The sequence below is a fragment of the Rhinatrema bivittatum genome, chromosome 19, assembly GCF_901001135.1.
Source record: "Rhinatrema bivittatum chromosome 19, aRhiBiv1.1, whole genome shotgun sequence".
NCBI lineage: Eukaryota > Metazoa > Chordata > Amphibia > Gymnophiona > Rhinatrematidae > Rhinatrema > Rhinatrema bivittatum.
In genome coordinates this window covers 8,149,961-8,177,440 of record NC_042633.1, presented here as the reverse complement: position 1 = coordinate 8,177,440, position 27,480 = coordinate 8,149,961, and the positions used below count along the sequence as shown (strand labels likewise).

Below are 27,480 nucleotides of genomic sequence, written 5' to 3'. Positions count from 1 at the left end.
GGAAAGCGGTCAGAGTGTTGTCGGACAATGCGACCACAGTAGCGTACATCAATCGCCAAGGAGGAACGAGGAGCCGGGCTGTCGCGGAACAGGCGCAGCAGTTAATACACTGGGTGGAAATAAATCTTAGCGACATCGCGGCGTCTCACATCGCCGGAGTAGACAATGTCCAGGTGGATTTCCTCAGTCGGCATCGGTTGGACCCAGGAGAATGGGAGCTGACGGAGGTTGCTTATCAACTCATCTGCAAAAGGTGGGGAACACCACGCATGGACCTGATGGCCACCGCTCAGAATGCCAAGGCTCCACGGTTTTTCAGCCGCAGGAGAGAGCGAGGGGCCGAAGGGGTAGATGCTCTGGTTCTCCCATGGCCAACAGACGTTCTTCTGTATGTGTTCCCTCCTTGGCCCCTGATAGGCAAGGTTCTTCGTCGAATAGAGAAGCATCCGGCGGATGTGCTCCTGGTGGCGCCGGAGTGGCCAAGGCGTCCTTGGTTCGCGGACCTCCTGCAGTTGGCAAGGGAGCCCCCTCAACAGTTTCGAGGGGCGGCAGCACTCCTCCGTCAAGGACCCGTCTGTTTGGAGGATGCGGATCACTTCTGTCGCGCGGCTTGGCTTTTGAGAGGAAACGGTTGAAGAATAAGGGGTATTCGGATGCGGTGGTAGCCACTTTGCTGAGTTCTAGGAAGCGTTCCACGTCCTTCGCCTATGTTCAGGTTTGGGCGGTGTTTGAGGATTGGTGTAGATCTCGTAAGGTGAATCCTGTGTTACCATCCGTGCCTGATGTCCTCGCTTTTCTTCAGACAGGGCTTGCAAAAGGTTTATCTTGTAGTACCCTTAGGGTCCAGGTGGCGGCGCTTGGTTGTCTCAGGGGAAAGGTGCATGGTACGTCCCTCGCCCATCATCCGGATGTGGTGCATTTTCTTCGGGGAGCTAAGCACTTGCGTCCTCCGTTGCGTCATCCTTGTCCGTCCTGGAATCTCAATTGGGTGCTTTCGGCTCTGTGCACGTCGCCCTTTGAGCCCATCAAGCGATCTACGCTGAAAGATCTTACGTTCAAAGCGGTGTTTCTCGTGGCAATCGCGTCGGCGAGGCGAGTCTCGGAACTGCAGGCGTTGTTTTGCAGGGAGCCATTCTTACGCTTCTCGGATTCAGGTGTTTCCCTAAGGACGGTTCCCTCCTTTCTTCCGAAGGTGGTGTCGGCTTTTCATATGAACCAGACGGTCGAGCTGCCCGCTTTTCCGGAGGGGGAGCACCCTGGTCCTGATGCTAAGCTGTTGAGGAAGCTTGATGTCCGCAGGGTTCTGCTTCGTTATATGGAAGTAACGAACGCTTTTCGGGTCTCGGACCACATTTTTGTCTTGTGGTCGGGCCCAAGAAGGGGCGGTGCAGCTTCCCGGACCACGATTGCGCGTTGGCTCAAGGAGACCATTGCTTCAACGTACATCCTGAAAGGGAAAATGGTACTGGTGGGCCTTCGGGCTCACTCGACACGATCCCACGCTGCCTCATGGGCGGAATCTTCGCAAGTGTCGCCGCAAGACATTTGCAGAGCGGCGACTTGGAAGTCATTGCATACTTTCGCTAGACACTACCGGCTGGATGTTCAGGGCCTGGATTCGGGGGGCTTCGGAGAGAGAGTGCTGCGAGCGGGACTCTCTGGCTCCCACCCTCAGTAATTCAGCTCTGGTACATCCCAGGTGTCTGGACTGATCCTGGTACGTACAGGGAAAGGAAAATTAGTTTCTTACCTGATAATTTTCGTTCCTGTAGTACCAAGGATCAGTCCAGGATCCCGCCCGAGTAGTCTGTGTTGTGTTTTTGTTTTTAGCCGATAAGGAGAGTCCGCTCGGTTAAGCTTGAAGGTTAATTGTAAGTTGTTGGTCCTCTGGTTCTGGGAGTTCTGATCCAGCTGGGGGGTTTCGTGAATCGGCCCTGGTTTGGGGCGGTATAGTTAGTTAGTTAGTTTGGTTCTTTCAATTTGCTTTGACATTCCGTAAGACTGAGGAGCTGTGGGTGGCGCCTTACTATATGTAGGGGTGCCCGACAAGTCTTGCTCTGTCTCCATCTGCTGGTGCGGAGTCACAACCCAGGTATCTGGACTGATCCTTGGTACTACAGGAACGAAAATTATCACGTAAGAAACTAATTTTCCTTTAAACCCAGCTACACTAAATGCCTTAACAACTACTGTATACATCAGGGGATTTTAACATGGCATGCGCTGACACCATTGCCAGTTAAACCAGTTTATCCCCAGTTCACCCAATTAAAGGGTAAGTCTTCCAAGTTTAATAGTCTTCACTCTCCCCAGTTAACCCCGACCATTAAAACCCCGCAGATCTGCCTATTTTTCTTTATATTATAATTTACCCCTCCTCCATAGCAGAAGTAAACTTACAGGGCAGGGGATCTGGGCGTGTGCCCAGCCACGTAAGTATTTATGTGAACATCTCTGATCCTTGCTCCAAAACACCCATTCCCTACCCAGACCATGCCCACGTGCTGCCCTTTTTGGAAAACTTTGATGCGTGCATTCCTGGAGATTTACACGGATTCAGGTGGCTTTTCAAATCCACTCGATGAACAAGCCTGACTTATTAGTTCATCCTCTAATTAATGTGTGTGCCAGGCTTTTAAAATTCACCTTTAAGACGGTTACAAAGCGGAGCCCAGGGGTGTGGCAATTGTATAACTTGCAGGTGCATACACGCGCATGCTATAAAATACACAGGTCGCACACACGTCTGCTCAGTTGTAAGTGGGTGCACGCTTAGGTGCGTAAATCCCATTTCTACCATGTAAGTGAGGGTATTTCATAATGGGCGCTCATCCGCACCATTGCCAGTGCAACCAGTTACAAGCTAAGTCCTCCAAGCCCCCCTGGTTTAATAGCCTGCACTCCCCCCAGTTTCCTCAGTCCCTTTAAACCCATGAGAAATGGCTATTTTTGTTATTTGTAAGTTAAACCTCTTCCATAGCAGAAGTAAAATTACACAGCATGGGACCTGGGTGTGCAAGCAGGTGTGTAAGTATTGACATGCACATCTTTTGGATCTGCCCCGGAGCACACATGCCCCGCCCAGACTACGCCCACCCCCACCCCTTTTTGAATCTCTGTGAGATGTGCGTGCAGCCCAAGTTCTGTGTGCATTTCGGAGCTTTGAAGATAATTTCAGCACGCAACGGGCTTTTCAAATTCACTTTAAATTATTTATCCTCCTAAGTGGAGGGAAGAGAATGGGCGTCACGGGGAGAGGTGAGTTAGCCAGATAAGTTATCCAGCTAACACTTGTCCCTCCATAGAGGTGTCCTAAAGCTAGCCAGATATATTCAGCTGGGTGGTAGGCTACGTTAGCCAGATAAGTTAGCTGACACCTATTGAAACTTCAGTGGGAAATAATTACACTTGAACCTAGCACTCTCCTCCATATCCCCCCGCACACTTGTGAGTCTGCATTCATCCTCTTTCATTTGCTAGCGGATTTTAAAAATGCTACACATGGCAAAGCCGGGAGATGTGTGTGACTTGGTCTGGCGTGCAACGCGCAGGTTTAAAAAACCGCGCAAGTATGCGTGTATCTCCTGGTATGCACACAAATGAAAAAGATCAAGAAAGGGGTGGAGCATGGGCAGGCCGAGTCTTTAATATGAAGTCTGTGAGTAAGTATTTATGTGCTCGAGCACGTGCCGGGGTCCCCTACTGCGTAACTTTACTTCTGCTAGGAATGGCGTATAAGTAAGAAAATAACAAAAACTTAGTGGGGTTGTAAGGCTTGGGGCTAATAGGGTAAACGTGAGGAAGTTCGCTAGGGGGTTTAGGAAGTCCTCTCCTTTACTGGGAAAGAACTGGGGAGGCAGGTATTTGCGACAGCGCATGAATGTACTAAAATCCCCCCACTTACGTGATCGAGGCAGCATTTGTGCACACATGCGCACGTCAATATAAAGTCATGTGCACATGTATGCGCATATAGCTGATTTTATGACAGGTTCACATATACACGCATATGCGCATGTATGTTATAAAATTGCCGTGTCCATGTGGGCGAGCTGGCAAACATGTGCACATGTACGCGGGTCTTAAAATTCATCTCATAGCCTTCCAGGCCCCTTTACTCTACCAGTTGTTGCCTCTGTGTTTTCCAGGGATGTGCAGCTTTGCATAGTATGCGTGACAGATGATGAACAGCGCTCCCTGGTGACTTCCAGTGTATCCATGCACCCTGTACAGACCCCTCCTCCTCCACCAGACAATCTTCACCATGCATATTTTAGATATAGATTGCTTGTTAGCTTCCAAGACCTCATAGGTCTCCTCTGAGATCACATAATAAATACATACAATACAATATAATACTTGTTGGGAAATGTAATTTTTAAGTTTGCAATATATATGTTGGAAGGTGTCTGTCTATTAGCACCTGCTCAGAATTGAAAATTCCAGTAAAATTTTTGCCCATTGAACTGATCTAGATGGAACCCCCATACCCTCTAATACCAACCCTCCATCCTACAAGAACTGCTCATTACAGGGTGGAATTCATAGCACTCACCGGTTTGGTTACTAAACTCATCTCCAGAGCAGGGGACGCAGTCAAAGCAGCAGGCAGGTTGCCCATCCAGAATGGCCTTCCGGAACCCAGGACCACAGCTCTCACTGCAGGTAGAGACGGGAGCCTTAATGGAGAGAAGTGTGAAGGGGAACAGAGCACATTTATCTATTAATAATGAACCAAGGGACTCTTTTTCAGACAAAAAATGTTTTTATGTATTTATTTAATACTATATATATCCTGTCTATTGCAAAACAATTGTACTAGGTGGGTTGCAACATCTTAAAATCAAACAATCTTAAAATACAGCAGATAAGAACCGCTGTGATCTTATCTTGGATGACGGTATATAAAACACCTAAAGAAACAAATATATAAATAAATATATAATTCAAATACATAAAAATCTACAACAAACCTTTTATCATGCTAGCCATAAGAACATAAGAACATAAGAAAATGCCATACTGGGTCAGACCAAGGGTCCATCAAGCCCAGCATCCTGTTTCCAACAGTGGCCAATCCAGGCCATAAGAACCTGGCAAGTACCCAAAAACTAAGTCGATTCCATGTAACCATTGCTAATGGCAGTGGCTATTCTCTAAGTGAACTTAATAGCAGGTAATGGACTTCTCCTCCAAGAACTTATCCAATCCTTTTTTAAACACAGGTATACTAACTGCACGAACCACATTCTCTGGCAACAAATTCCAGAGTTTAATTGTGCGTTGAGTAAAAAAGAACTTTCTCCGGTTAGTTTTAAATGTGCCCCATGCTAACTTCATGGAGTGTCCCCTAGTCTTTCTACTATCCGAAAGAGTAAATAACCGATTCACATCTACCCGTTCTAGACCTCTCATGATTTTAAACACCTCTATCATATCCCCCCTCAGTCGTCTCTTCTCCAAGCTGAAAAGTCCTAACCTCTTTAGTCTTTCCTCATAGGGGAGTTGTTCCATTCCCCTTATCATTTTGGTAGCCCTTCTCTGTACCTTCTCCATCGCAATTATATCTTTTTTGAGATGCGGCGACCAGAATTGTACACAGTATTCAAGGTGCGGTCTCACCATGGAGCGATACAGAGGCATTATGACATTTTCCGTTTTATTCATCATTCCTTTTCTAATAATTCCCAACATTCTGTTTGCTTTTTTGACTGCCGCAGCACACTGAACCGACAATTTCAATGTGTTATCCACTATGACACCTAGATCTCTTTCTTGGGTTGTAGCACCTAATATGGAACCCAACATCGTGTAATTATAGCATGGGTTATTTTTCCCTATATGCATCACCTTGCACTTATCCACATTAAATTTCATCTGCCATTTGAATGCCCAATTTTCCAGTCTTACAAGGTCTTCCTGCAATTTATCACAATCTGCTTGTGATTTAACTACTCTGAACAATTTTGTGTCATCTGCAAATTTGATTATCTCACTCGTCGTATTTCTTTCCAGATCATTTATAAATATATTGAACAGTAAGGGTCCCAATACAGATCCCTGAGGCACTCCACTGTCCACTCCCTTCCACTGAGAAAATTGCCCATTTAATCCTACTCTCTGTTTCCTGTCTTTTAGCCAGTTTGCAATCCACGAAAGGACATCGCCACCTATCCCATGACTTTTTACTTTTCCTAGAAGCCTCTCATGAGGAACTTTGTCAAACGCCTTCTGAAAATCCAAGTATACTATATCTACCGGTTCACCTTTATCCACATGTTTATTAACTCCTTCAAAAAAGTGAAGTAGATTTGTGAGGCAAGACTTGCCCTGGGTAAAGCCATGCTGACTTTGTTCCATTAAACCCTGTCTTTCTATATGTTCTGTGATTTTGATGTTTAGAACACTTTCCACTATTTTTCCTGGCACTGAAGTCAGGCTAACCGGTCTGTAGTTTCCCGGATCGCCCCTGGAGCCCTTTTTAAATATTGGGGTTACATTTGCTATCCTCCAGTCTTCAGGTACAATGGATGATTTTAATGATAAGTTACAAATTTTTACTAATAGGTCTGAAATTTCATTTTTTAGTTCCTTCAGAACTCTGGGGTGTATACCATCTGGTCCAGGTGATTTACTACTCTTCAGTTTGTCAATCAGGCCTACCACACACTTATTCCAGGTTAAAAAGTTGCTCAAATAAATGAGCTTTTAAATATTTTCTAAAAAGACAAAATTTGTCAATTATACGCAATTTCTCCGGCAAAAGTTCCATAGCTTAGGCCCCATCACAGACAAACTTCTAGATCTTGACATATTTAAACTTACTTCCTTTGCTGAAGGGATTACCAGCAGCTTCCTAACACTGGACTGCAAAGAACGAGCAGGAATGTAGCATTTCAAAAGATTTGCTAAATAAGGTCAGGATTCATCATTCTTTGAATAACAGGGGGCAGGAGGGTGAAGGGGGGGGGCGGGCCTGCGAAAGCCCACAGCCTTAGCACCACGGCTGTTCGCTGGCTGCCAGCGTTCGCACCAAATAGCACCACCGTGAAAGATGCTATTCGGCGCGCTACTGCCGATGATAATATTAGTAACATTATCGCCGGCAGCAAAGACACCACCAACTTCGCCCCCTCCCCGCTCCGACTCCTCCCCTCCCCGCCCCAACTCCTCCCCTCCCTCTAATTTGCATTCTATCACATGCGAAAAGGCCGTTTTTGCATGCAAAAGAGGCTTATCGCATGAGATACGGCTGTATAGCGTGCAATAAGCCTCTGATAAATGACCTCCTAAGATGGTCCGTCAAATTTCAATGCTTTAAAAACTAAAATCAACATCTTGAAATTGATACGATATTTCATTGGCAACCAATGCAGGTCTTGGAGGTGTGGAGAAATATGCTCCCACTGTCGGCAATTTACTATTGGAGAGAGTGGAATAGAAGCTTTAGCATAAATAAATAAATAAATAAATAAATATTAGCCACGTTGCGGAATTTTGAAGGACCTAAAGTGCCCTTAGAGAAGCTGCTGGCAGTCTCACAAACAAAGAATCGCAGTTATCTACTATTGTTAGTGCAAATGCTTGAACACTGCGAAAATCATGCTTACAAGAACAAATTTAAGATGTTGCAATAATCTAAGCTTGGAGTATGCTGATTTTGAAACATTTTGAAAATGATTCTTAGACAAAAGTTTTGCATCAATTATGCATCCTAAATTCCGTACTGAATATTTATATTGAATTGTTTCACCTAAAATTCCAAGGCCATGTAAGTTATTTTTAATTAGGAAGAATGGTGCATAAGAGATGAAAGAGATGAAAAAAATGAATGGGAAATTTAAAAGACAGGAAGAATGCTTTGAAAATAAACATGGATGCTAAAAAGTGTGAAATCATTCATTTGATGCAGAAATCTTCACAAGCTACATATCACTGTCTCTTTGCATGACACACAAAGCGACACCAGAACCTTTCTGACACAGCTAACCTGCCTGAATTCCAGCTCTGTGTAGCTCCCTACGTCCATCTTGGGAGTCTGTCCATGTTCCTGGTGAGTGACTCTGTTCTGCTGTCACCAGGAGCACCCTCCCTCCCCATCCTGGTGGGACTAGAGGACCCACCCACTTTGCCACATCATCACCTGGGCTCTGAGATAAGGGTGGAGAGCGACACTGGAGGTGCCACATGCCTGGTATTGTATGCTGAAGGAGCATGACAAAGCAGCGCACCCCTTCATACGCCCCTTCACGTGCACTTTGTGAGCCCTATGTGATCCTTACTGATTTGCAGATATCTGTTTAATGGTTTTTCATTTCATCATGGTGTCAGAAAACATCAAAGTTATTAGTAGAAATGGAAGGTACAGACAGCTCTCCACATAATTTAAGTCAAGATTTTTACATGCAAAGAGATTTTGAAACCTATTTCTCCTATGCAGCATACTATTATTCCTTCCTATTTACTGTAATTGATAATTCTGTTAAACGCTCAGTTTTTGACTAAAAAAGTTATTTTAATTAACGATATTCTAAAAGATCAGAAGCTTTCTTGTGTATGTCTTACCAAAACATGGTTTAGAGATTCAGATAATGTGCTTATCAATCAGATTTTGACCCCTGATTATTCTTGTTTATCCCTACCTACACCTGGAAGAAGAGGTAGAGGATTAATAATTACATATCATAATGATTTGAATTTGAGAAAGATTGATGTGTCGATTGTCTGTCCTTTTGAGGTGTTGTTGGTCATATCTAATAGGGTAAATATATGTTTAGTTTATTGCCTTCCAGGGTTGCTTCAGCATAATACATCACCGTTAATGTAATTGCTTTCTGATCTGAAACTTGACTTGTCCTCAGCTATAGTTATGGGTGACTTTAATCTTCATGGGGATATTGTTGTATTGCCTCCTGCCTGTGAGATTCTCCTCACCACTCTGCTGGCTCATGGGTGGGAAGATTTCCGACAGTAAGATTTTTAAAAAGAGTTTGAAAACATGGCTTTTTAATCTAACTTTTAAGAATAGTATAATTAAATACTGATTGTTACAAGTAAGATGGTGGGATAACATCAAACAGGCAAAGATTACATTTACCAGAATGGTCAAGATAGCTTTTATTGCAGTTTATATTTTATCGTATTATGTATATTATTGTAGTGCATATTTTTTTATTTTATGGTGTGTTGTACTTTATAGTGGTTTTTATTTTTTAATGGTTTTTATTTCATAATTGTATTAAATAGAAGTTATGTTATATTATGAATGTATTATTGCAAATTGCCATGACCCTTGGAATGGCAGTCATTAAATATTTTAATTAATAAATAAAACAGTATAGGCCATGCATCATTTTTTGGGCATTTTATTGATCCTTCCTTGAACTGTCTCCGGCTTTTGTTGGTGTAGTTTCCAAAATTCATCCAGTTCTCAACATGAGATTACACCAGAGATCTGTAGAGTACAGAGGTATTATTACTTCACTTCTTCCAGTAGTAATACCTCTCTTTAGTTACCAAGGTATACTATAACATATTATTGACTACTACTAACTTTTGCTATGTCTTTTCATAAAAGCCTTCCCAAAATAAAGACTGGCAAACTCCTGGAATATGGAGTGGTGATCCCAGACATCTTTTAATTAATGAAAAATAAATCAGAGTTGATTCAAAGCAATGTGAACCTGAATTTGATTGATCAAGTCCACCCAAGTCAAATATTCAATTGGATTTCAAAAAGATTAAAGAAGGCTCCTCCCATCATTACTTCTGAGCATCTTATCAATCTGTTTTTTGTGAAGACAGAGAAGTGTCACCTAACCTGTGTATAGTTGTCATGCCACACAATCGCACTGGTGTTGATCTTGATGTCCTGGCCACTGGCTGCTCTAGAATCATAGTGGCCGATGTTTACATAGGTGAAGGAGTCACTTGAAGATAGGTGCCAGTTCAGAATATCATAAGAAGCTGGCAGGTTACCCTTTTGGTCAAAGAAAATCTCCCAGCCCATGGTGTTCTGGAAACGCACCTTCCATATGTAATGCAGGAACTGTAATGAGAAAGGGGATACATTGATTTTATACAGTAGCAGCTTGACTTCATGGATGAGATTTGTAGTGGTGTTTCTCATTGATTTCTAGGGATGTGAATCGTTTTTTGACAATTTAAAATATCGTTCGATATATTTTAAATCGTCAAAAATCGTTAGGGCCACGATACAATACCAATTCCCCCGATTTATCGTTAAAAAATCGTAAATCGGGGGAAGGGGGAAGGGGGAGGGCAGGAAAACCGGCACACTAAAACCCCCTAAAACCCACCCCCGACCCTTTAAATTAAATCCCCCACCCTCCCGAACCCCCCCCCCCAAATGCTTTAAATTACCTGGGGATCCAGCGGTGGTCCAGAACGGCGGCGGTCCGGAACGGCCCCCTCAATTGAATCCTGTTGTCTTCAGCCGGCGCCATTTTGCAAAATGGCCGCCGCAAAATGGCGGCGGCCATAGACAAAAACGATTTGTCGCAGGAGGTCGTTCCGGACCCCCGCTGGACTTTTGGCAAGTCTTGTGGGGGTCAGGAGGCCCCCCCAAGCTGGCCAAAAGTTCCTGGGAGTCCAGCGGGGTTCAGGAAGCGATTTCTTGCCGCGAATCGTTTTCCGTACGGAAAATGGCGCCGGCAGGAGATCGACTGCAGGAGGTCGTTCAGCGGCGGTCCGGAACCCCCGCTGAACGACCTCCTGCAGTCGATCTCCTGCCGGCACCATTTTCCGTACGGAAAACGATTCGCGGCAAGAAATCGCTTCCTGAACCCCGCTGGACTCCCAGGAACTTTTGGCCAGCTTGGGGGGGCCTCCTGACCCCCACAAGACTTGCCAAAAGTCCAGCGGGGGTCCGGAACGACCTCCTGCGTCGAATCGTTTTTGTCTATGGCCGTCATTTTGCGGCGGCCATTTTGCAAAATGGCGCCGGCTGAAGACAACAGGATTCAATTGAGGGGGCCGTTCCGGACCGCCTCCGTTCTGGACCACCGCTGGATCCCCAGGTAATTTAAAGCATTTGGGGAGGGTGGGGGATTTAATTTAAAGGGTCGGGGTGGGTTTTAGGGGGTTGGCTCACGATTTTAACGATTTTCACGATAGTTTACACACCCAAACGGCAACAATACGATTCTCTCCCCCTCCCAGCCGAAATCGATCGTTAAGACGATCGAGGACACGATTCACATCTCTATTGATTTCTCACTATAATTGAAACAGATCACAGACCACTAAAATTGTTCCAGGTTTCAGAAGAATTCTATAGACAGCTCAGAAATGCATGATTCTCCTTCGGCTTCTTTATAGCTAGCTAGTTGCATAGAGTCCTAGACATCTCATAGGTCCTGAACAAAGCAGAGTTGCTTACCTGTAACAGGTGTTCTCCAAGGACAGCAGAATGTTAATCTTCACACATGGGTGACAACATCGGATGGAGCCTGGTATGGAAACTTTGACATGCACACTGAGCATGCCCAGCATGCCGCCAACCACGCATCCACGCAAGGTCCCTCTTCAGTTTTATAACATAGAGTTTGCGATAAAATAAAATAACAAACCATGAGAAAAACCAACTGTGTGGGTAGTGGGCGGGTTTTGTGAGGACTACCATCCTGCTGTCCTTGGAGAACATCTGTTACAGGTAAACAACTCTGCTTTCTCCAAGGACAAGCAGGATGGTAGTCTTCACACATGGGTGATTAAGTTGCTCCAGGCCTCTCCGAACATGGGCAGCAGAGAACAGGTGCCAACGTGCACTACAACTGGAACTGCAGCCACCATTGGAGCAGGCCTGAACCCAAGGACAGGGCCCATGGAGGGAGAGTTGGGTTTTCATGGCTGGAATAGATTACGGAGGATGGACTGTCCGAAATGACTGTCTTTTTGGCCATCCTAGTCCAGGCAATAATGCGAGGTGAAAGTGTGGCGGGAACTCCAAGACGCTGCTCTGCAAATCTCACGAATGGGAACTGCACGCAAGTGAGCCACCGAGACTGACATGGCTCAGACAGAGTGAGCTTTTACGTGGGCATCAAGTTGCAACCCCAGCAGAAAATGATGCAATCCGCTAGCCAGTGGGATAGAGTTTGCTTGGAGACAGTGACTGCTAATTGGTTTCTGTCAAAGGATATGAAAAGCTGAGTTCCAAGTAAAAGAGAAGTGCCCTCTTGCAGGGCATACTCACCTTGTGAGCATGAGCCCTCAGGAACAAAAGGCAACACAATGGACTGGTTGAGATAGAACTCTGAAACCACTTTGGGAAGGAACTTTGGGTGTGTCTGTAGGGCCACCTTGCCATGACAAAACTTCGTATAAGGAGGGTTTGACACCAGAGCTTACAGTTCACTTATCCTGCGAGCTGATGTAACTGCAACCAAGAAGATTACCTTCCAGGAGAGGTACTTTAGGTCACACGAGCGCAACGCTACAAACTGAGGTTTCATGAGTTGCAAGAGTACTGTGTTGAGATCCTAGGAAACTGCCGGGGGGGGGGGGGGGGGGGCAAGTAGGGAGCTTTAGTTGTAGTAAGCCCCTCATGAATCTGCCCACTAGTGAATGGGAAGAAATTTCAGAATCATCCGAATCCCGATGGCAAGCTCCTATGGCACTGAGGTAAACCAATACCGACGTGGTCTGCAGACCGGACTCGGAGAGCAATAACAAATAGTCTAGTAGTGCTGAAGGGCAGCATGAGAAGAGGTCTAGGCCACGAACCTCACACCAGGAAGAGAACCACTTCCACTTTAGATTACAAGATTTTCTAGTGGAAAGCTTTTGTGACGCCAGAAGGACACGAGATACCCCCTCCGACAGGCCGAGTGCCTCTACCTTGCTCCGGTCAACATCCAGGCTGTGAGGGCCAAGGCCCACAAGTTGGGGTGATGGAGCCTTCCCTGGTCCTGAGTGATGAGGTGATGACGAAGCCATGTCCCGAAAAGTCTGGAACTAGACCTGGCGGGTCCAGCAGGAAGCAATCAGAATCATGGAGCCCTGATCCTACCACAACTTCTGGAGTGTCCTGCTTATGAGTGGAAGAGGCGGATAAGTGTACAGCAGCCCCTTGCCCTAGTTGATCAAGAAGGCATCCACTATCAAACCCCTGCCTTGCCTGCCGAGGGAGAAGAAGCGTTGCACTTTTCTGTTCTCCATGGAGGCAAACAGATCTATGTCTGGGGTCCCTCAGCAGCGGAAGATGCAGCTTGCCACCTTTTGACTGAAGGACCATTCGTGGGGCTGGAACATCCGACAAGGCATCAGCCAGAATCTTGTCAACACCCGGAAGGTACACCACCCAGAGAGTGATACCATTCTCGATGGCCCACGACCAAACCTGGACTGCCTCCTGGAAAAGAGGGAATGACCTTGTCCCTCCCTGTTTATTCAGGTACCACATGGCCACCTGATTACTGGTCTGAACCAGAAGTATCTTGTTCATCTGGAGGTCATGGAACACCCGCAGGGCATAGCGGATTGCTTGTAGCTCCAAGAATTTGATCTGGAACTGTGACTCCTGAACTGACCAAAGCTCTTGGGTACGATGGCCCAGCACATGCGCTCCCGATCCCATCTGAGAAGCATTGGTGGTGAGCATAGCCTGAGGCTGAGCACTCCAAAAAGGACAACCCTGATCCAGGTTCGGGGGGATTGTCCACCACAGAAGGGATTGCCATAGCTTGGCCGTGACCAGGATGGGAACACACAAATTCTGCAATGTGTGATACCACTGAGAGCGGAGTGTCCACTATGCCCATCGCATTTCTAGCCAAGCAAACGTTGTGTCATGTACCATCGCTGCCATGTGGCCCAGTAGCTGGAGGAATTGATGAGCAGAGATATGTGGGCAGTCAGAGATGTGCTGGGCGAGAGCAGCTAAAGTCTCTACCTGTCTCGAGGCAGGAAAGGCCTCATCTGGATGGTGTCCAGACATGCCCCAATGAAGTCCAGCTACCTGGATGGCTGGAGATGGGATTAGAGGTAGTTGATCAAGAATCTCAGGGCCTCCAAGGTGTCAATTGTTAGGTGCAAGGCACTCTGAGCCCCCTGTTGGGAGTTGCCCTTGATGAGGTAATCATCGAGATAGGGGAAAACATGAACTCCCCACCTTCAAAAATGTGCCCTGATAACTGCCAGACACTTGGTGAAAACCCAAGATGCAGATGCGAAGCCAAGAGGGAGGACATAATACTGATAGTGCTGCCCATTGACCAGGAAGTAACCCTTGCTGTAGTTACTCGATGTTAGGTTCCATAGTAGGAGCTACCACCCAGGAAAAAGATCTAGGCATCATAGTAGATAATACTTTAAAATCGTCGGCTCAGTGTGCTGCAGCAGTCAAAAAAGCAAACAGAATGTTAGGAATTATTAGGAAGGGAATGGTTAATAAAACGGAAAATGTCATAATGCCTCTATATTGCTCCATGGTGAGACCGCACCTTTAATACTGCATACAATTTTGGTCGCCACATCTCAAAAAATATATTGTTGCGATGGAGAAGGTACAGAGAAGGGCAACCAAAATGATAAAGGGGATGGAACAGATCCCCTTTGAGGAAAGGCTGAAGAGGTTGAGACAGTTGAGGGGGGATATGATAGAGGTCTTTAAGATCATGAGAGATCTTGAATGAGTAGATGTGAATCGGTTATTTACACTTTCGAATAATAGAAGGACTAGGGGGTATTCCATGAAGTTAGCAAGTGGCACATTTAAGACTAATTGGAGAAAATTCTTTTTCACTCAACACACAATAAAGCTCTGGAATTTGTTGCCAGAGGATGTGGTTAGTGCAGTTAGTGTAGCTGGGTTCAAAAAAGGTTTGGATAAGTTCTTGGAGGAGAAGTCCATTAATGGCTATTAATCAAGTTTACTTATAGAATAGTCACTGCTATTAATTGCATCAGTAGCATGGGATCTTCTTAGTGTTTGGGTAATTGCCAGGTTCTTGTGGCCTGGTTTGGCCTCTGTTGGAAACAGGATGCTGGGCTTGATGGACCCTTGGTCTGACCCAGCATGGCAATTTCTTATGTTCTTATGTTCTTAGGAATCTTAGGTACTGCCGATTCGCCTGAAAAATGGGGATATGGCCATACACATCTTTTAGATCGAGGGAGCAGAGCCAGTCTCATGCTCGAAAAAGGGGAATTAATGTACCCAGTTAGACCATTTTGAACTTCTCCTTTACCAAAAAATGGTTTAGAGCTCTCAGTTCCAAAATGGGCCTGAAGCCACCCGTATTCTTGGGGGTTAGAAAGTACCTGGAGTAGAACCCTTTTCCTGTAGACTGGGTGGAATGGGCTTGACTGCCTGAGCCAAAACATGGGTACAAATCCTCTTAAACCTTTTTAGGGCTGACTTCACCACCACTGATTGGTGGGAGAGTTGATGGCAGTCGAACCCAGTGGACGGCTGGACTAGGTACACCTCATCTGTCTCTCTGTTGACCAGCAGCACCAAGATGGGATGCTCCCATAGGTGGGTCACAAATTCCTTGAAAATGTCATGGACTGGCACCGCCACCACCTCCTTTGGGGCATCCATGAATTTCAGGATGTGAAGCATTTTGTGCGTTGAGACCTATTCTGTTAAGAATTGGAAAGGCACCGACTCAGCCATGGCCTTTACAAACCCAGTGGAGATGGCTCAGAAGACAAATCTTCCGATTCCTCGGAGGAGGATATGGAAGCCTTCTCCTCCCAGGGGTCTTAGTGGGTTTCTCCCTCATTGCGACCCTCCGGGGATGCATGGGGTGGAAGGCCCATCGGCGTGCGTGGCTTGGTTCTCGAGGGCACCGGCAGGGGTGCTGGGGGCATCAGGAGGTCCTGAGACTGCAAGGGTGGCATGGGGGTCCAATGGCATCAGTGGGAATAGGGGCACTGAAGGAATTGGTGGAACTGATCCCGATAGCCCTGGGAGAGCTGGCAGGTGAGATGGCACCATGCATCTCCAAGCCACTCCTCAGAGGAGTTGCTCACTGGTATGGGGGCTGGTGGCAGTGGCAGTGGTGCACCCATGGGCCATGGAGGGGCTTGGGGCACCAGAGCCGGCTGTGTTGGTAAAATAGTGATGAGCACGTCGCGCCGCTCCAGCAAGGGCGCAAGCACCGGTGGAGCAGGCTCTTGCAGCAGAGGCAGTATTCGGGAAACTGGAGGCTAAAGGCCCTGCAGGGCCTGGCCAACCGCATGCACCTCTCTAACACCTCCTTCAAGGCCAGCGAGGAGAGTACGGCCTTAGGAGGAGCTGGCAAAATCGGTATATACCCCTGGGTAAGGGGGACTAAGCCTTCCACCGGTATCAGTGGAGGCCACTTGGAGGCATCAGTGGGGTCAGAGGGAATGGCCTCCTCCACCCTCGACTGTTTCTTGGCAGGCACTGAGGTTGATGCCTTCTCATGGTCTGGTTTGGTGGAGGAAGAGGACCAATGCCGATGCTTCTTAGATCTTTCTCGATGAACACCGCGGTCCTTTCCAAATACCAATGGTGATGTCAAGGAACCGGACTGGGAACGAGATGACAGGGATACAGATGGTCCCCTGTGCTGATGTCAGGACCAGGCACGACAGGGGAAGAAGAACCTGATTGAGTAGGAGCTGGGAGCTCCTTTCCAAGTGGTGGATGTTCCCAATGCCGAGGATGGCTCCGAATGCTTGCACCCGAAAGGTTTTTCCATTTTATTGAGGCGGCACCGACAACCCTTCAGGGTCATCTGGGCACAGAGATCACAGACACAGACATCATGGGAAGCCCCCAGGCAATGGCCACAGACGTCGTGGGGGGTCTGTGATGGACATGAATGGGGCACCGGGGGCACCAGCAGAAGCCGGTCGATGCAATTCAAAAAAGAGCACGACGTGCGGTTGATGGTCGTCGGGCACCGGGAGGGGATGCCATTGGCAATTGACCGTGATGACCCATGAAACTTACCGATCGCAGGCCAAGGAGGGTGATGGACCCTATGTGATGTGTGGAAGGCAAAAAAAACCACTTTAAAGTAACAAATTTCTCAAAAAAGAAGCGTGAGTTCCGAAACTACGAAGCAACAGCTCCACGGAAAAGAAGAGACTGAAGAGGGACCCCACATGGACACGTGCTTGGCAGCATGCTGGGCATGCTCAGTTTGCCTGTCATATTTTCCCGTGCCGGGCTCCATCTGATGATGTCACCCATGTGTGAGGACTACCATCCTGCTTGTCCTTGGAGAACCTGGGTTCTTTGCAGGCTGCGATGCCTTTTATCAGATTGTCTGGAGAAGGAACTTGTGTCTCCAAAGCTGATGTATAGTAACATCTTTGGATAAACTTTTTATTAGTGTAAGAAAGTTTATCACAACATGCAAAGAAACAGAGAAACCTAGAATTTTCTTAAAAGTCTGTGCATCAGTTCAACACAAAGAAGGAAACGTTTTTGGAAAACATTATTGAGTCCATTTTGAAATCACTTATTTGGGGTGGATTTTCTGAGTCTGCATAAGTGGATTTTCATTTACCTGAACTCCTGCCCAAACTTTAGTCACAAGCATTCTCTTAGCCACAGATTAAAGAGCCATTCCATGGAGCATTTTGGAAGTGTGATAGGAACTTCTACATGTATATTTGTTTTAAAAATGTACGGACATAGCAGGCATGCCGCTAACACACAAACTTTATAGGGACCAGTTGACACTATATACCACAAACAAAACTCTCCATTTATCATTCCATCTACAGCCAAGGCCTCTATAGCCAAAACTAATATGAGGGCATTCCCCTGCTGGACTCCAAAATGTGGTACACCATCCGATAGGACATGAGAGGTCATCAAGGACCACTTGAGATTCAGAAACACTATAAGACTTGGCTGTTCAGATCAGCTTTCCATTATTTAAAAATAACAAGAGATCACCCTGCTCCCCTACAGGACAGCAAACCTCTCATTTATCCTTTTACTGATCCCTGCTGCTTATTGCCCAAATATGTTCTCTCAACCTAGCTTGATGGACTCTCTACCTGGGTAATATCAAGCTAGGTTGAGAGAACATTGTACAAATCTCATTGTTGTGTGAGTTTCCACACTCTGAAAGACATCAAATCTTTACAAGAGTGCACTGTTCTGTTTGTATGTCTCACTCTGCATGTCAAAGTGGCCCCTAACCCCTACACTACTACCTAAACCTCACCTTGAGTTACTAGGTGGGCCTCCTATAGTAGCATAAATAGCTGCTTACTAGTGGGCCACCCCCCAGAGGTGCTCTCTCTCTCTCTCTCTTTCCCTCTCCCCCCATCTCAGGCCCACCCCCAGAACAGAATTTGCAAAAAAATCATAATTTGCATTATGGGCATATTGTACAACTTAATGCCAATGAAAAAGGTGTTTTATTTTCAGTGTTAAAACTGTGCGATATCATCCATTATGGCTTTGCACTTTGAGAAGCCAGCCCACTTTTACAAAATTCCCACCCCTGACTCCGCCCCTTTTCAAAATTTGCTTCGCATCATGAGTTATGGTGCTTTTCACAAGCGAGTTGGAAAATGACCCTATATATTTGTTATAACATTTTATGTATGCTGCAAATTGCACAAAGCAATAAATAATAATAATAATAATAATAATTCCTTATCATCCTTACCAGACCAGCCCACAGACTTGGGATATCTTAGGATATTCTCATCTACCAGCAGATGGAGACAGAGAAAGAAAGTATCATTGGCCAAGGTTTAGGGACTGTCTCTTCATTTGCTGTTGCTTATTCACAGAAACAGTATTACAGTAATTTGCAGTCCTTTTATTTGAGCTGCATGGATGCACATGATGGTGTTGGAGGGAGCTCAGGTGGAGGAAAAAGCTGTTCAATTAAGGACCAAGCGTCCATACGTCACTTCTGAGAATAGGGGAGTGATTGTCCCAGTTTTATGAGAAGTGGACCCATTACAACTAAGGATGTGCGCATTTGTTTCAATTGAATTTAAAAAATACAATGAATAAAAGAAATTTGTTTCATTTGAAGGGCCCTGAAATGAATTAGAGCCCCCCCCCTTCCCCCCTCCATGAATGAAAAGAACCTTATTCATTGCATTCATTTGAAAGGAATGTTTCGGGCTAGACCTGGGCTTGAGACTCTGGATTTGGATCCGGTGGGCAGAGGTGCATATGTGGCCATGGCAAAGAGTTCTCATCTCTGGTGAAATCCTCATTCTCAAGAGTATGAAATCCATTTACCCCTTTTTCCAGAGGCCAGATGCAGTCTGTTATGGCAGCTCTCCATAGACAACTTATCTAGGGGGACAGAGTTGGAAATTCTGGAGTTGATGGTGATTACCATGAATACAAGTCTCAATGGTTGGGGAACACATTGGCAGGGATGGATGGTGCAAGATCTCTGGAGTGTGGAGGAGAAGTCTTGATGTTTGGAAATGAGGACAATCAGGAAATCCTTGCTCAAGTTTCTACCACTACTGAAAGGAAAGGCAGTGAGAATATTTTTGGACAATGCTACAGAAATAGCTTATGTGAACCAGCAAGGTAGGACCAGGAGCGCATGGTTTGTGACAAAACATGAACCTACTCCCTACACCTGGTTCCGCTTCCTCTTGCTCACCTCACTCCTTGCAGGAATAATTTCTAGTCAAACTTTTCTTCAACTTTGAAGTTCACCATGGAGCTTCTCATCTCATTGATTTCTACATGACTAATTCACTTTGGATCCAGCTTAGATCCTGCTTTGCTCCTTACAAGTGAGAAGTTCTACCTTTTCTCCTTTGCAAGTGACCATACCAGTATTTTGTGATTCCTTGTTGTGCCAAGGCAAGTTGTTACAATCCAGCGTTCACTGACATTTTTCCTCCAACATCCTTCCCTGCAGTGCCCTGAGCTGGTAAATCTAAACTGGACTTTATGAATTTGCTACATGCACTCTTCTGGTATCCATCCACTGCTTAGTAAAGGACTATGAATGTCATCCTGGCTTCCCATTGCCTGCTGGAGCCTTTGCTACCCTTGACCCTCATTTATCTTACACTGGCTCAATTGTCTCTATCCCAAGAGATATTCATCCAAATGTCTACCTGGAAATTTAATACGCTGAATCAATATCCTGCCTGAAGGTCCGCACTGATGTCTGTCAACTTCCACACTACCTTACCATACGGGATTCTGTATCTACACGAAGTCTTCCTGAAAGATATTTTTTTCTCTTCACAGACTTATGAGGAGAGGAGTCGCTATTACCACTTGTCCTCTCAAAAGAATTGGAACTGGTAACTTTGAGCTTTCTTCCACTTGAATTTTTCACTTGTACCAGCTTTTCAGCAAAGGATCTTCATACCACTATGACAAGCTTTCCTTCATTGGTGCCACATCAGGAAATCCTTGCTCAAGTTTCTACTGCTACTAAAAGGAAAGGCAGTCAGAATATTTTTTGACAATGCTACAGAAATAGCTTATGTGAACCAGCAAGGCAGGACCAGGAGCGCATGGTTTGTGACAAAACATGAACCTGTTGCTCCAGGGAGCAGATAGTTATCTTTTAGCATTATTAGCAGTGTATAATGCTGGTGTGGAAAATATTTAAGTGGATTATTTGAGCAGACACACTGGATCCCAGAGAGTGAGAATTGTTGGGAAAGGCAATCGCTTGGATTCTGTCTGAGTGGGAGGTTCCTCAGACCTGAAGGCATTTATAGTCAATGCTTTTTCAGCGAAAAAGAGAATTAGCAGGTATGGATTCCTTAGTTCAAAAGTGACCCAAGGGGCAACATCTGTATGTCTTTCCTTAATGGCCATTAATAGGCTGAGTGGTTCAAAGGATTCAGAGGCATCAGGGTCTGGTAAATCTTGTAGCTCTAGAGTGGCCTAGTAGACTGTGGTTTGTGGACTTCATCTGGCTCAAAAGCATTTGAGGTTTGATCAGGGCAAAATCATTGACCAGAAGACTTGATTTTGTTTTGGGGCTTGGCTTTTGAGAGGAGAAGTTTGAGGAACAAGAGCTACTTGGAGGATGTAGTATCCACATTACTTCATGCATGGAAGCACTTGATTTCCTTGACCTATGTCAAAGTTTGGAAAGGATTTGGTGTAAAGACAAAAAGATACTGCTACTTAGGGCATCAGTCTCCAGTATTCTCTTCCTTTTGCAGAGCAAATTCACTGAAGGTGCATGCATGGCACTGTCTTCTTATACTAGGGACAGTTTTGCAAGTTATTTGGCTTCTCCATCAGATGTGGAACATTTCCTGAAAGGGTTGGGGATGCTTCCCCAATTGAAATCTCAACCTGGTTTTGGCTACCTTGTCAACTTCTCCTTTTGAGCCCCTAAAGAGAGTAACATTGAAAGCAATGTTTCTGGTGGCAATTTATTCTGCAAGCTGAGAATTGGAAATTCAGTCTTTGCCGTGTAGGGATTCCTTTTTGAGGATTTCTTTGGAAGGGATTTTAATTTGCACAATGCCTTCCCTTTTGCCAAACATCTTCTCAGCTTTCCATATGGATCAGTCAGTGGAATTTCTGTTTTTTTCAAAGACCTGGTTTGGGCAGAAAGCTGACGGAACTGCACATGATTCTGAAGGTTGTGTTTTCTGAAGGTAACCAACGATTTTAGATAATCAGATCATTTGTTTCTGCTGTTTAGTGGAAATAGAAGTTAGAAGGCTTATAAAGCTATATGTTACGCCCCTGTCCGCAGACACCATCCCACAGACAGGGCCTCACCTCTCTCTCCAGCGCAGCCGCCGAGCCGCGCCTCCTTGCTTCTTTGTGGCCTTGCCGCCACTACTGCTGTTTACCGCTACTACTGCTGGACTCCCTCCTGCGCGGCTGAAGCCGCGCCGCCGACTTCTCCTTCGGGGGAATCCCCTCACGGGGATGCTTCTCTCCACCGCAGTCCGAGTGCCGCCGCTGAAGGCCTTCTTCGTTGGCAGGAAGCCGCCACAGCCGCTCTCCTCTTCTTCTTGGGATGCCCCGGTGCAGCTCCTCTTCAGCAGCAGGAGCTGCCTTCAGCCTACTGTTCCTCTCCAGCATGGCAGGATGCCGCTGCAGGCCCTAGCTCCACCCATCTTCCATCCTTGTCTTTTAAAGGGCCAGAGACAGGAAGCACTCCTGTCCCCTCCCTGATGACGTCTTCAGGGCTCTTCCTGGTTCTGCCCTATAAAAATGCACTTTTTCAGTTCCTCAGTGCCTTTGGATGGAGTTATTACTACTCCATAAACCATCCTCGGAGTTGCTACCACTCTGCTTAACATCTTTGGAGTTACGACTGCTCCAGAATCCATCTTCAGAGTTTTACCCTCCATGGAGTTCCACTGCTTCCATCATGGTCCATCTTGCTGCTCCTGTCTGGAAGACTTCATGTTCCATGTCTTCTTCTTCTTCTTGATGTCTGTCCGATGCTCCATGTTCATCCCTCATCGGATCATACTCGTGGTATGTTCCAGTCCTTGGCATTGCTTCTGTAAACCTCGGGGTTCCTTGTCCGTACCTTGATGTCTCAGATGTTCCGGTCAGCCAGATGTCCAGATGTCCTTCATCCTGATGTCCGTCATCCTCTTCTCTATGACCTTCTAATCTCTACTCATCCAGTAGCCCACTCTACCTGTGTCCATCGTCTCCGATGTCCAGAGTCCCTGATGTCCAGTTGTCTTCTCTTTCCAAGATCCAGATGTCCAGATGACCTGCACTTGAGGCTTCCCCTCTCACGTATCTTCTTCTATTTCTCGTTCCTGAAGAATCCACCAGCAGCCTTGCCGCCTCCTGGACTTCTCCTCCAGTCATCCTTCGCGGAAGCGTTCTGTGTTCCCGGTATCAGTCTTCAGGTGACCAAAATCGTCTCTGGTTGGACTTCTCTCAAGTGCTGTCCAGACTTTCTTCTCCTCCCTTTGCATGTTCGCTCTCAGTGTGGTCCGCAACCAGCCTTCTAGGTTGTGTAGGGCACGCAGTGGGACAGGGTGGTCTGTGACCAGTCCACGTCGGGCTGTGTAGGGCGCCCTGAGGGACAGCACTCTCCCAAGTCTCCAAGAACCTCTTCTCTTCTTCGTCTTCAAGAGTATCCTCTTCTTCAAGTCTTCAAGAATATGATCTTGTCCAAGTCACCACGTCTTCAAGCATCTCATCTCGTCTTGTCCAGTCCAGGAGTCCTCTTCTTGTCCTAGTTTCATGAGTCCTCGTTCCCTATGTACTCTGACTCTTTGACTCTCATCGGTTAGGAATCCCCTACTCCGGTACCTTCCCTTAGAGTTTCCAGCCCTCTGTCATCTCTAGTACATGTTGGTTCAACAGAGGGTTGACCCACTTTATCCTCCTCCTGTGTTCTTGCTCTGCCCATGCCTGACTTGCTTACCTCACTCGAGGTGTGACTTGGGGCTACTCCCTGAGCCACCTCTGGCCCAAGGGCTCACACTCTCTCTCAGGAGCAAGCAGTCACACCTCTACGCCCTTCCCAGGGCTTTTCTAGTGCGTTTGTAACAGAATCCAAAGGCCATGAGCCCGGTGAGCCAGTTCCTGTGATGGGCACAACATTTCCTGGACAAATTTTTACATTTTTGTCTGGTCTAACTTTTACCAGAAACATTTCCACAAAAGTTTCTGGATAAATTATTTCTATGTGTTTGGCCTAATTTTCACCAGAGATTTTTCTATAAATTTCCTGGACTAATTTAAAAAAAAAATGTTCTGGCCAAAACTTTTTCAGAAATTTTTCTCAAGTTTGCTGAACTTTGTTATTTGTCTTTCTAACAAACTTTTTCTGAACTCTTGTTCTCTATATTTAAGCAGAAATTTTTTTCCCAAGTTCCGAACTTTGCTTTCTGGTTGCAAGCAGAAATTTTTCTCCAAGTTCTGAACTCATGGGTTATTAAATTTTTAAACAAGTTTTGACTTTTTTTGGACATACCTTTCCTGTTTTTAAGTAGAATTTTCTCTCCAAATTCCAGGACTCAAATTCTTTGTTTTTCACTAAGAATTGTGTACTAACCGCTTGTCTCTTTACAGTATGTCTAGCTTCATACGACCCGCAGGAGGCGCCTGCATCCAGACCTTCTTCATTTCCCTCTACTCCTGGAATCTTCTTGACCAGCAGGAGGCACCATTCAAAGGACCATCTGCGTTCATTCCCACTGCGATGTTCATTCTCCCTGGGTTTACACGACCTGCATTAGGCGCCTGCACCCAGACTTCCACATCCAGTATCAACTTTGACTTCTCGTTAATTACCTCCAAGCCTCAAGGAGTATACCCTTCAGCAACTCCAGGTTTCCGGAGTTAAACAACCTGCAGGAGGCACCTGCTCCCTTTTGGAACTCCTTCCTTGGTGGGGCTCTATGTTTCAATGTTTTTGTAGTTTTGTAGCTTAGTCCTGATCCCAGGGAGGAATTGCTTTGGGTAGAAAATACTGACAGGCTGTAGGTAGAACATTGCCTTATGAGGCAGTTTCTGTTAAACTTTCTTTCCCTGTCTCCATCTGCTGATAGGGGAGAAAAATCCAAGCATGTCGACTTCAGGAAATAAGAATTGCAAGTAAGAGACCTAATTTTACTTTTCTGAATACCAGTTAGCAGTCAGCTTTTTGAAGGGGTTAATAAACATGTGGATAAAGGTGAGCCGGTAGATGTAGCGTATTTGGATTTTCAGAAGGCATTTGACAAAGTCCCTGATGAGAGGCTTCTAGGAAAAGTAAAAAGTCATAGGATATGGCGATGTCCTTTCGTGGATTACAAACTGGTTAAAAGACAGGAAACAAAGAGTAAGATTAAATGGTAAATCTTTTCAGTGGAAGAGGTAAACAGTGGAGTGCCTCAGGGATCTGTACTTGGACCGGTGCTTTTCAATATATTTATAAATGATCTGGAAAGGAATACGATGAGTGAGATTATCAAATTTGCGGATGATACAAAATTATTCAGAGTAGTTAAATCACACGTGGATTGTGATAAATTGCAGGAGGAACTTGCAAAACTGGAAGGTTGGGCATCCAAATGGCAGATTAAATTTAATGTGGACAAGTGCAAGGTGATGAATATAGGGAAAAATAACCCAAACTGTAATTACAAGATGTAGGTTCAATATTAAAAGCTACCACCCAGGAAAAAGATCTGGGCGTCATAGTTGATATTACATTGAAATCATTGACTCAGTGTGCTGCAGCAGTCAAAAAAGCAAACAGAATGTTGGGAATTATTAGGAAGGGAATGGTAAATAAAATGGAAAATGTCATAATGCCTCTGTATCGCTCCATGGTGAGACCATACCTTGAGTACTGTGTACAATTCTGGTTGTCATATCTCAAAAAGATATAGTTGCACTGGAGAAGATAAAGAGAAGGACAACCAAAATTATAAAAGGGATGGAACAGCTCCTCTATGAGGAAAGGCTAAACAGGTTAGGGCTGTTCAGCTTGAAGAGACAGCTGAAGGGGGGATATGATATAGGTCTTTAAATTCATTAGAGGTCTAGAATGTGTAAATGGGAATCAGTTATTTACTCTTTTGGATAATAGAAGAACTAGGGGGCACTCCATGAAGTTAGCAAGTAGCAGATTTAAAACTAATTGGAGAAAATTATTTTTCACTCAACACACAATTAAGTTCTGGAATTTGTTGCCAGAGGATGTGGTAGTGCAGTTACTGTAGCTGGGTTTAAAAATGGTTTGGATAAATTCTTGGAGAAGTTCATTAACTGCTATCAATCAAGTTGACTTAGGGAATAGCCACTGCTATTACTGGCACCAGTAGCATGGAATTTATTTAGTGTTTGTGTTCTTGCCAGATACTTGTAGCCTGGATTGACCACTGTTGGAAACAGGATGCTGGGCTTGATGAACCCTTGATCTGACCCAATATGGCAATTTCTTATGTTCTTATGAGTACCTGGTGTTTGAAGATCAGTCGAGTTTCCGCAGACTGAAAAGCATATGTGAACTTTTTCAGTTAAATGCCCTTTTAAAAATATACCTCATACTGTGTGTCATTGTCAAGTAGTGAACTGTATGGGTCAAGCATACTTACAATCACATATCTCAAACAAACACTGGCACTTACCTGCCAAGGCTTAAAGTGTTTGATGTCCCCGCATGATCCATTGAAGAAAGATCCTTCTCCAGGTTTACAAGAATGCATGGCATGCAGGGCATGAGCCACCACATACACAGAGTTATACGCATTATACGCATACCTTAGGTTTGTCATATCAAAGAAACGAATATCAAGAGAACTTGGGTCTTCCTTCCCTGTGCAGAGTTTCCCTTTTCTGCTTAGTTCTTGAAGAGTGTCCTGGTCCATGTTGGGGTCAGCCCACCTGCAGCCAAAAACTTCTTCCCAAAACTCCCTAATAAAGATGTCTTCTGTAGTTCTGAAAGGATGAAGATCATAGAGGTAGTCTTTGAACCTTGGAATGTTGCCTGCAGTAACAGAGAATGCAATGGTTCCTTTAAGAGTTTTTGAGAACTCCTTTACATTAAATATTGGAAAGTCAGCCCAGGCATCTGTAGCAATCCAGACTTTCCCAGATATGTCACTCTTTGCAATTGCCAGCATCACTGGATAAAGGTTGTTGGCAGTGGAAAAGACCACGATGACTCTGGCTGTCATTTTCTTTACCACCTCCAAAATGTGCCGTGTCTTCTCTTGAGAGTAAAATAGGGGGATGTTTTCATAGAAGGCTACACAGATCCCAGCCTTGATGAGCTCTTCTTTTAGCATCTGACTCCCTATCTGTCCATAGTCACTGTCCTCAGCGAGGATTCCAACCCAGGTCCAACTGAAGAAGGTGATCAACCGGGCAATGCCCAGAGACTGGTACTCATCACTTTGAGTAGTGCGGAGGAAAGAGGGAAATCGACTTTTATCACTAAGAGTGGCTACAGAAGCGGCATAGCTGATCTAGAAGAATTTCATCAACAATATTAATTAGTTTTTCTAACGCTTGATCATCAGTTATGAGAATGATAATAATATGCATTTTTCCCTCTTTTTCTTAAAGGTTATCTCAAGACATGCTAAAAGTTTTCCCACCCTAATAGTGTTACTTTGTCCAAAGGTAATTAAGCAATTTACCTCCACTTTCCATTCTACTTCTTGATAATGATTAATAGCAACCAAAATGACTTTCTGTACAGCCACATCTTCAATCTGGCTTTCAAAGGGTTCCAAAAAACAAATTGAAATTATCTTTAGAAATAACCAGAGCAGAAGGATATTCCATACCTGTGCATATTTGTAGACCCCCAGTAGCTGAGCCATAGTTATGGACATTCGAGACTTAGCATCTCCAAGCACCGCAGTTAATGGAGATGTTCCCCTGCAGGTGTAATTTGGGATGGGATCTTTGTGCCCAGTGAGTTGCCACATTGTGCCTTGCAGAGACCGGGATGGAGTATCACAGGAGTCATATATCCAGAACCCCAGGGTGATGTTGGGCAGCAGGGTGCCATTTCTGTTAATTTCTTCCAAGGCAAATACCATGGCCTGCATATCCTGGTAAATAATTAATTG

At 45.3% G+C, this 27,480-nt stretch overlaps 1 protein-coding gene across 1 annotated transcript in view; it reads right to left on the bottom strand.

Moving 5' to 3' along the window:
• Positions 1 to 27,228, bottom strand: part of LOC115081114 (extracellular calcium-sensing receptor-like) — a 41,842-nt gene extending 14,614 nt beyond the window's left edge. The window contains exons 1-4 of the mRNA XM_029585626.1: positions 27,193 to 27,228; positions 26,029 to 26,868; positions 9,821 to 10,048; positions 4,556 to 4,679 (exon numbers count right to left, since the gene is read on the bottom strand). Coding sequence (XP_029441486.1) covers positions 4,556 to 4,679; positions 9,821 to 10,048; positions 26,029 to 26,868; positions 27,193 to 27,228 — 1,228 coding nt within the window. The remainder of the gene's footprint in view (positions 1 to 4,555; positions 4,680 to 9,820; positions 10,049 to 26,028; positions 26,869 to 27,192) is intronic.
• Between the last annotated feature and the right edge of the window lie 252 nt (positions 27,229 to 27,480).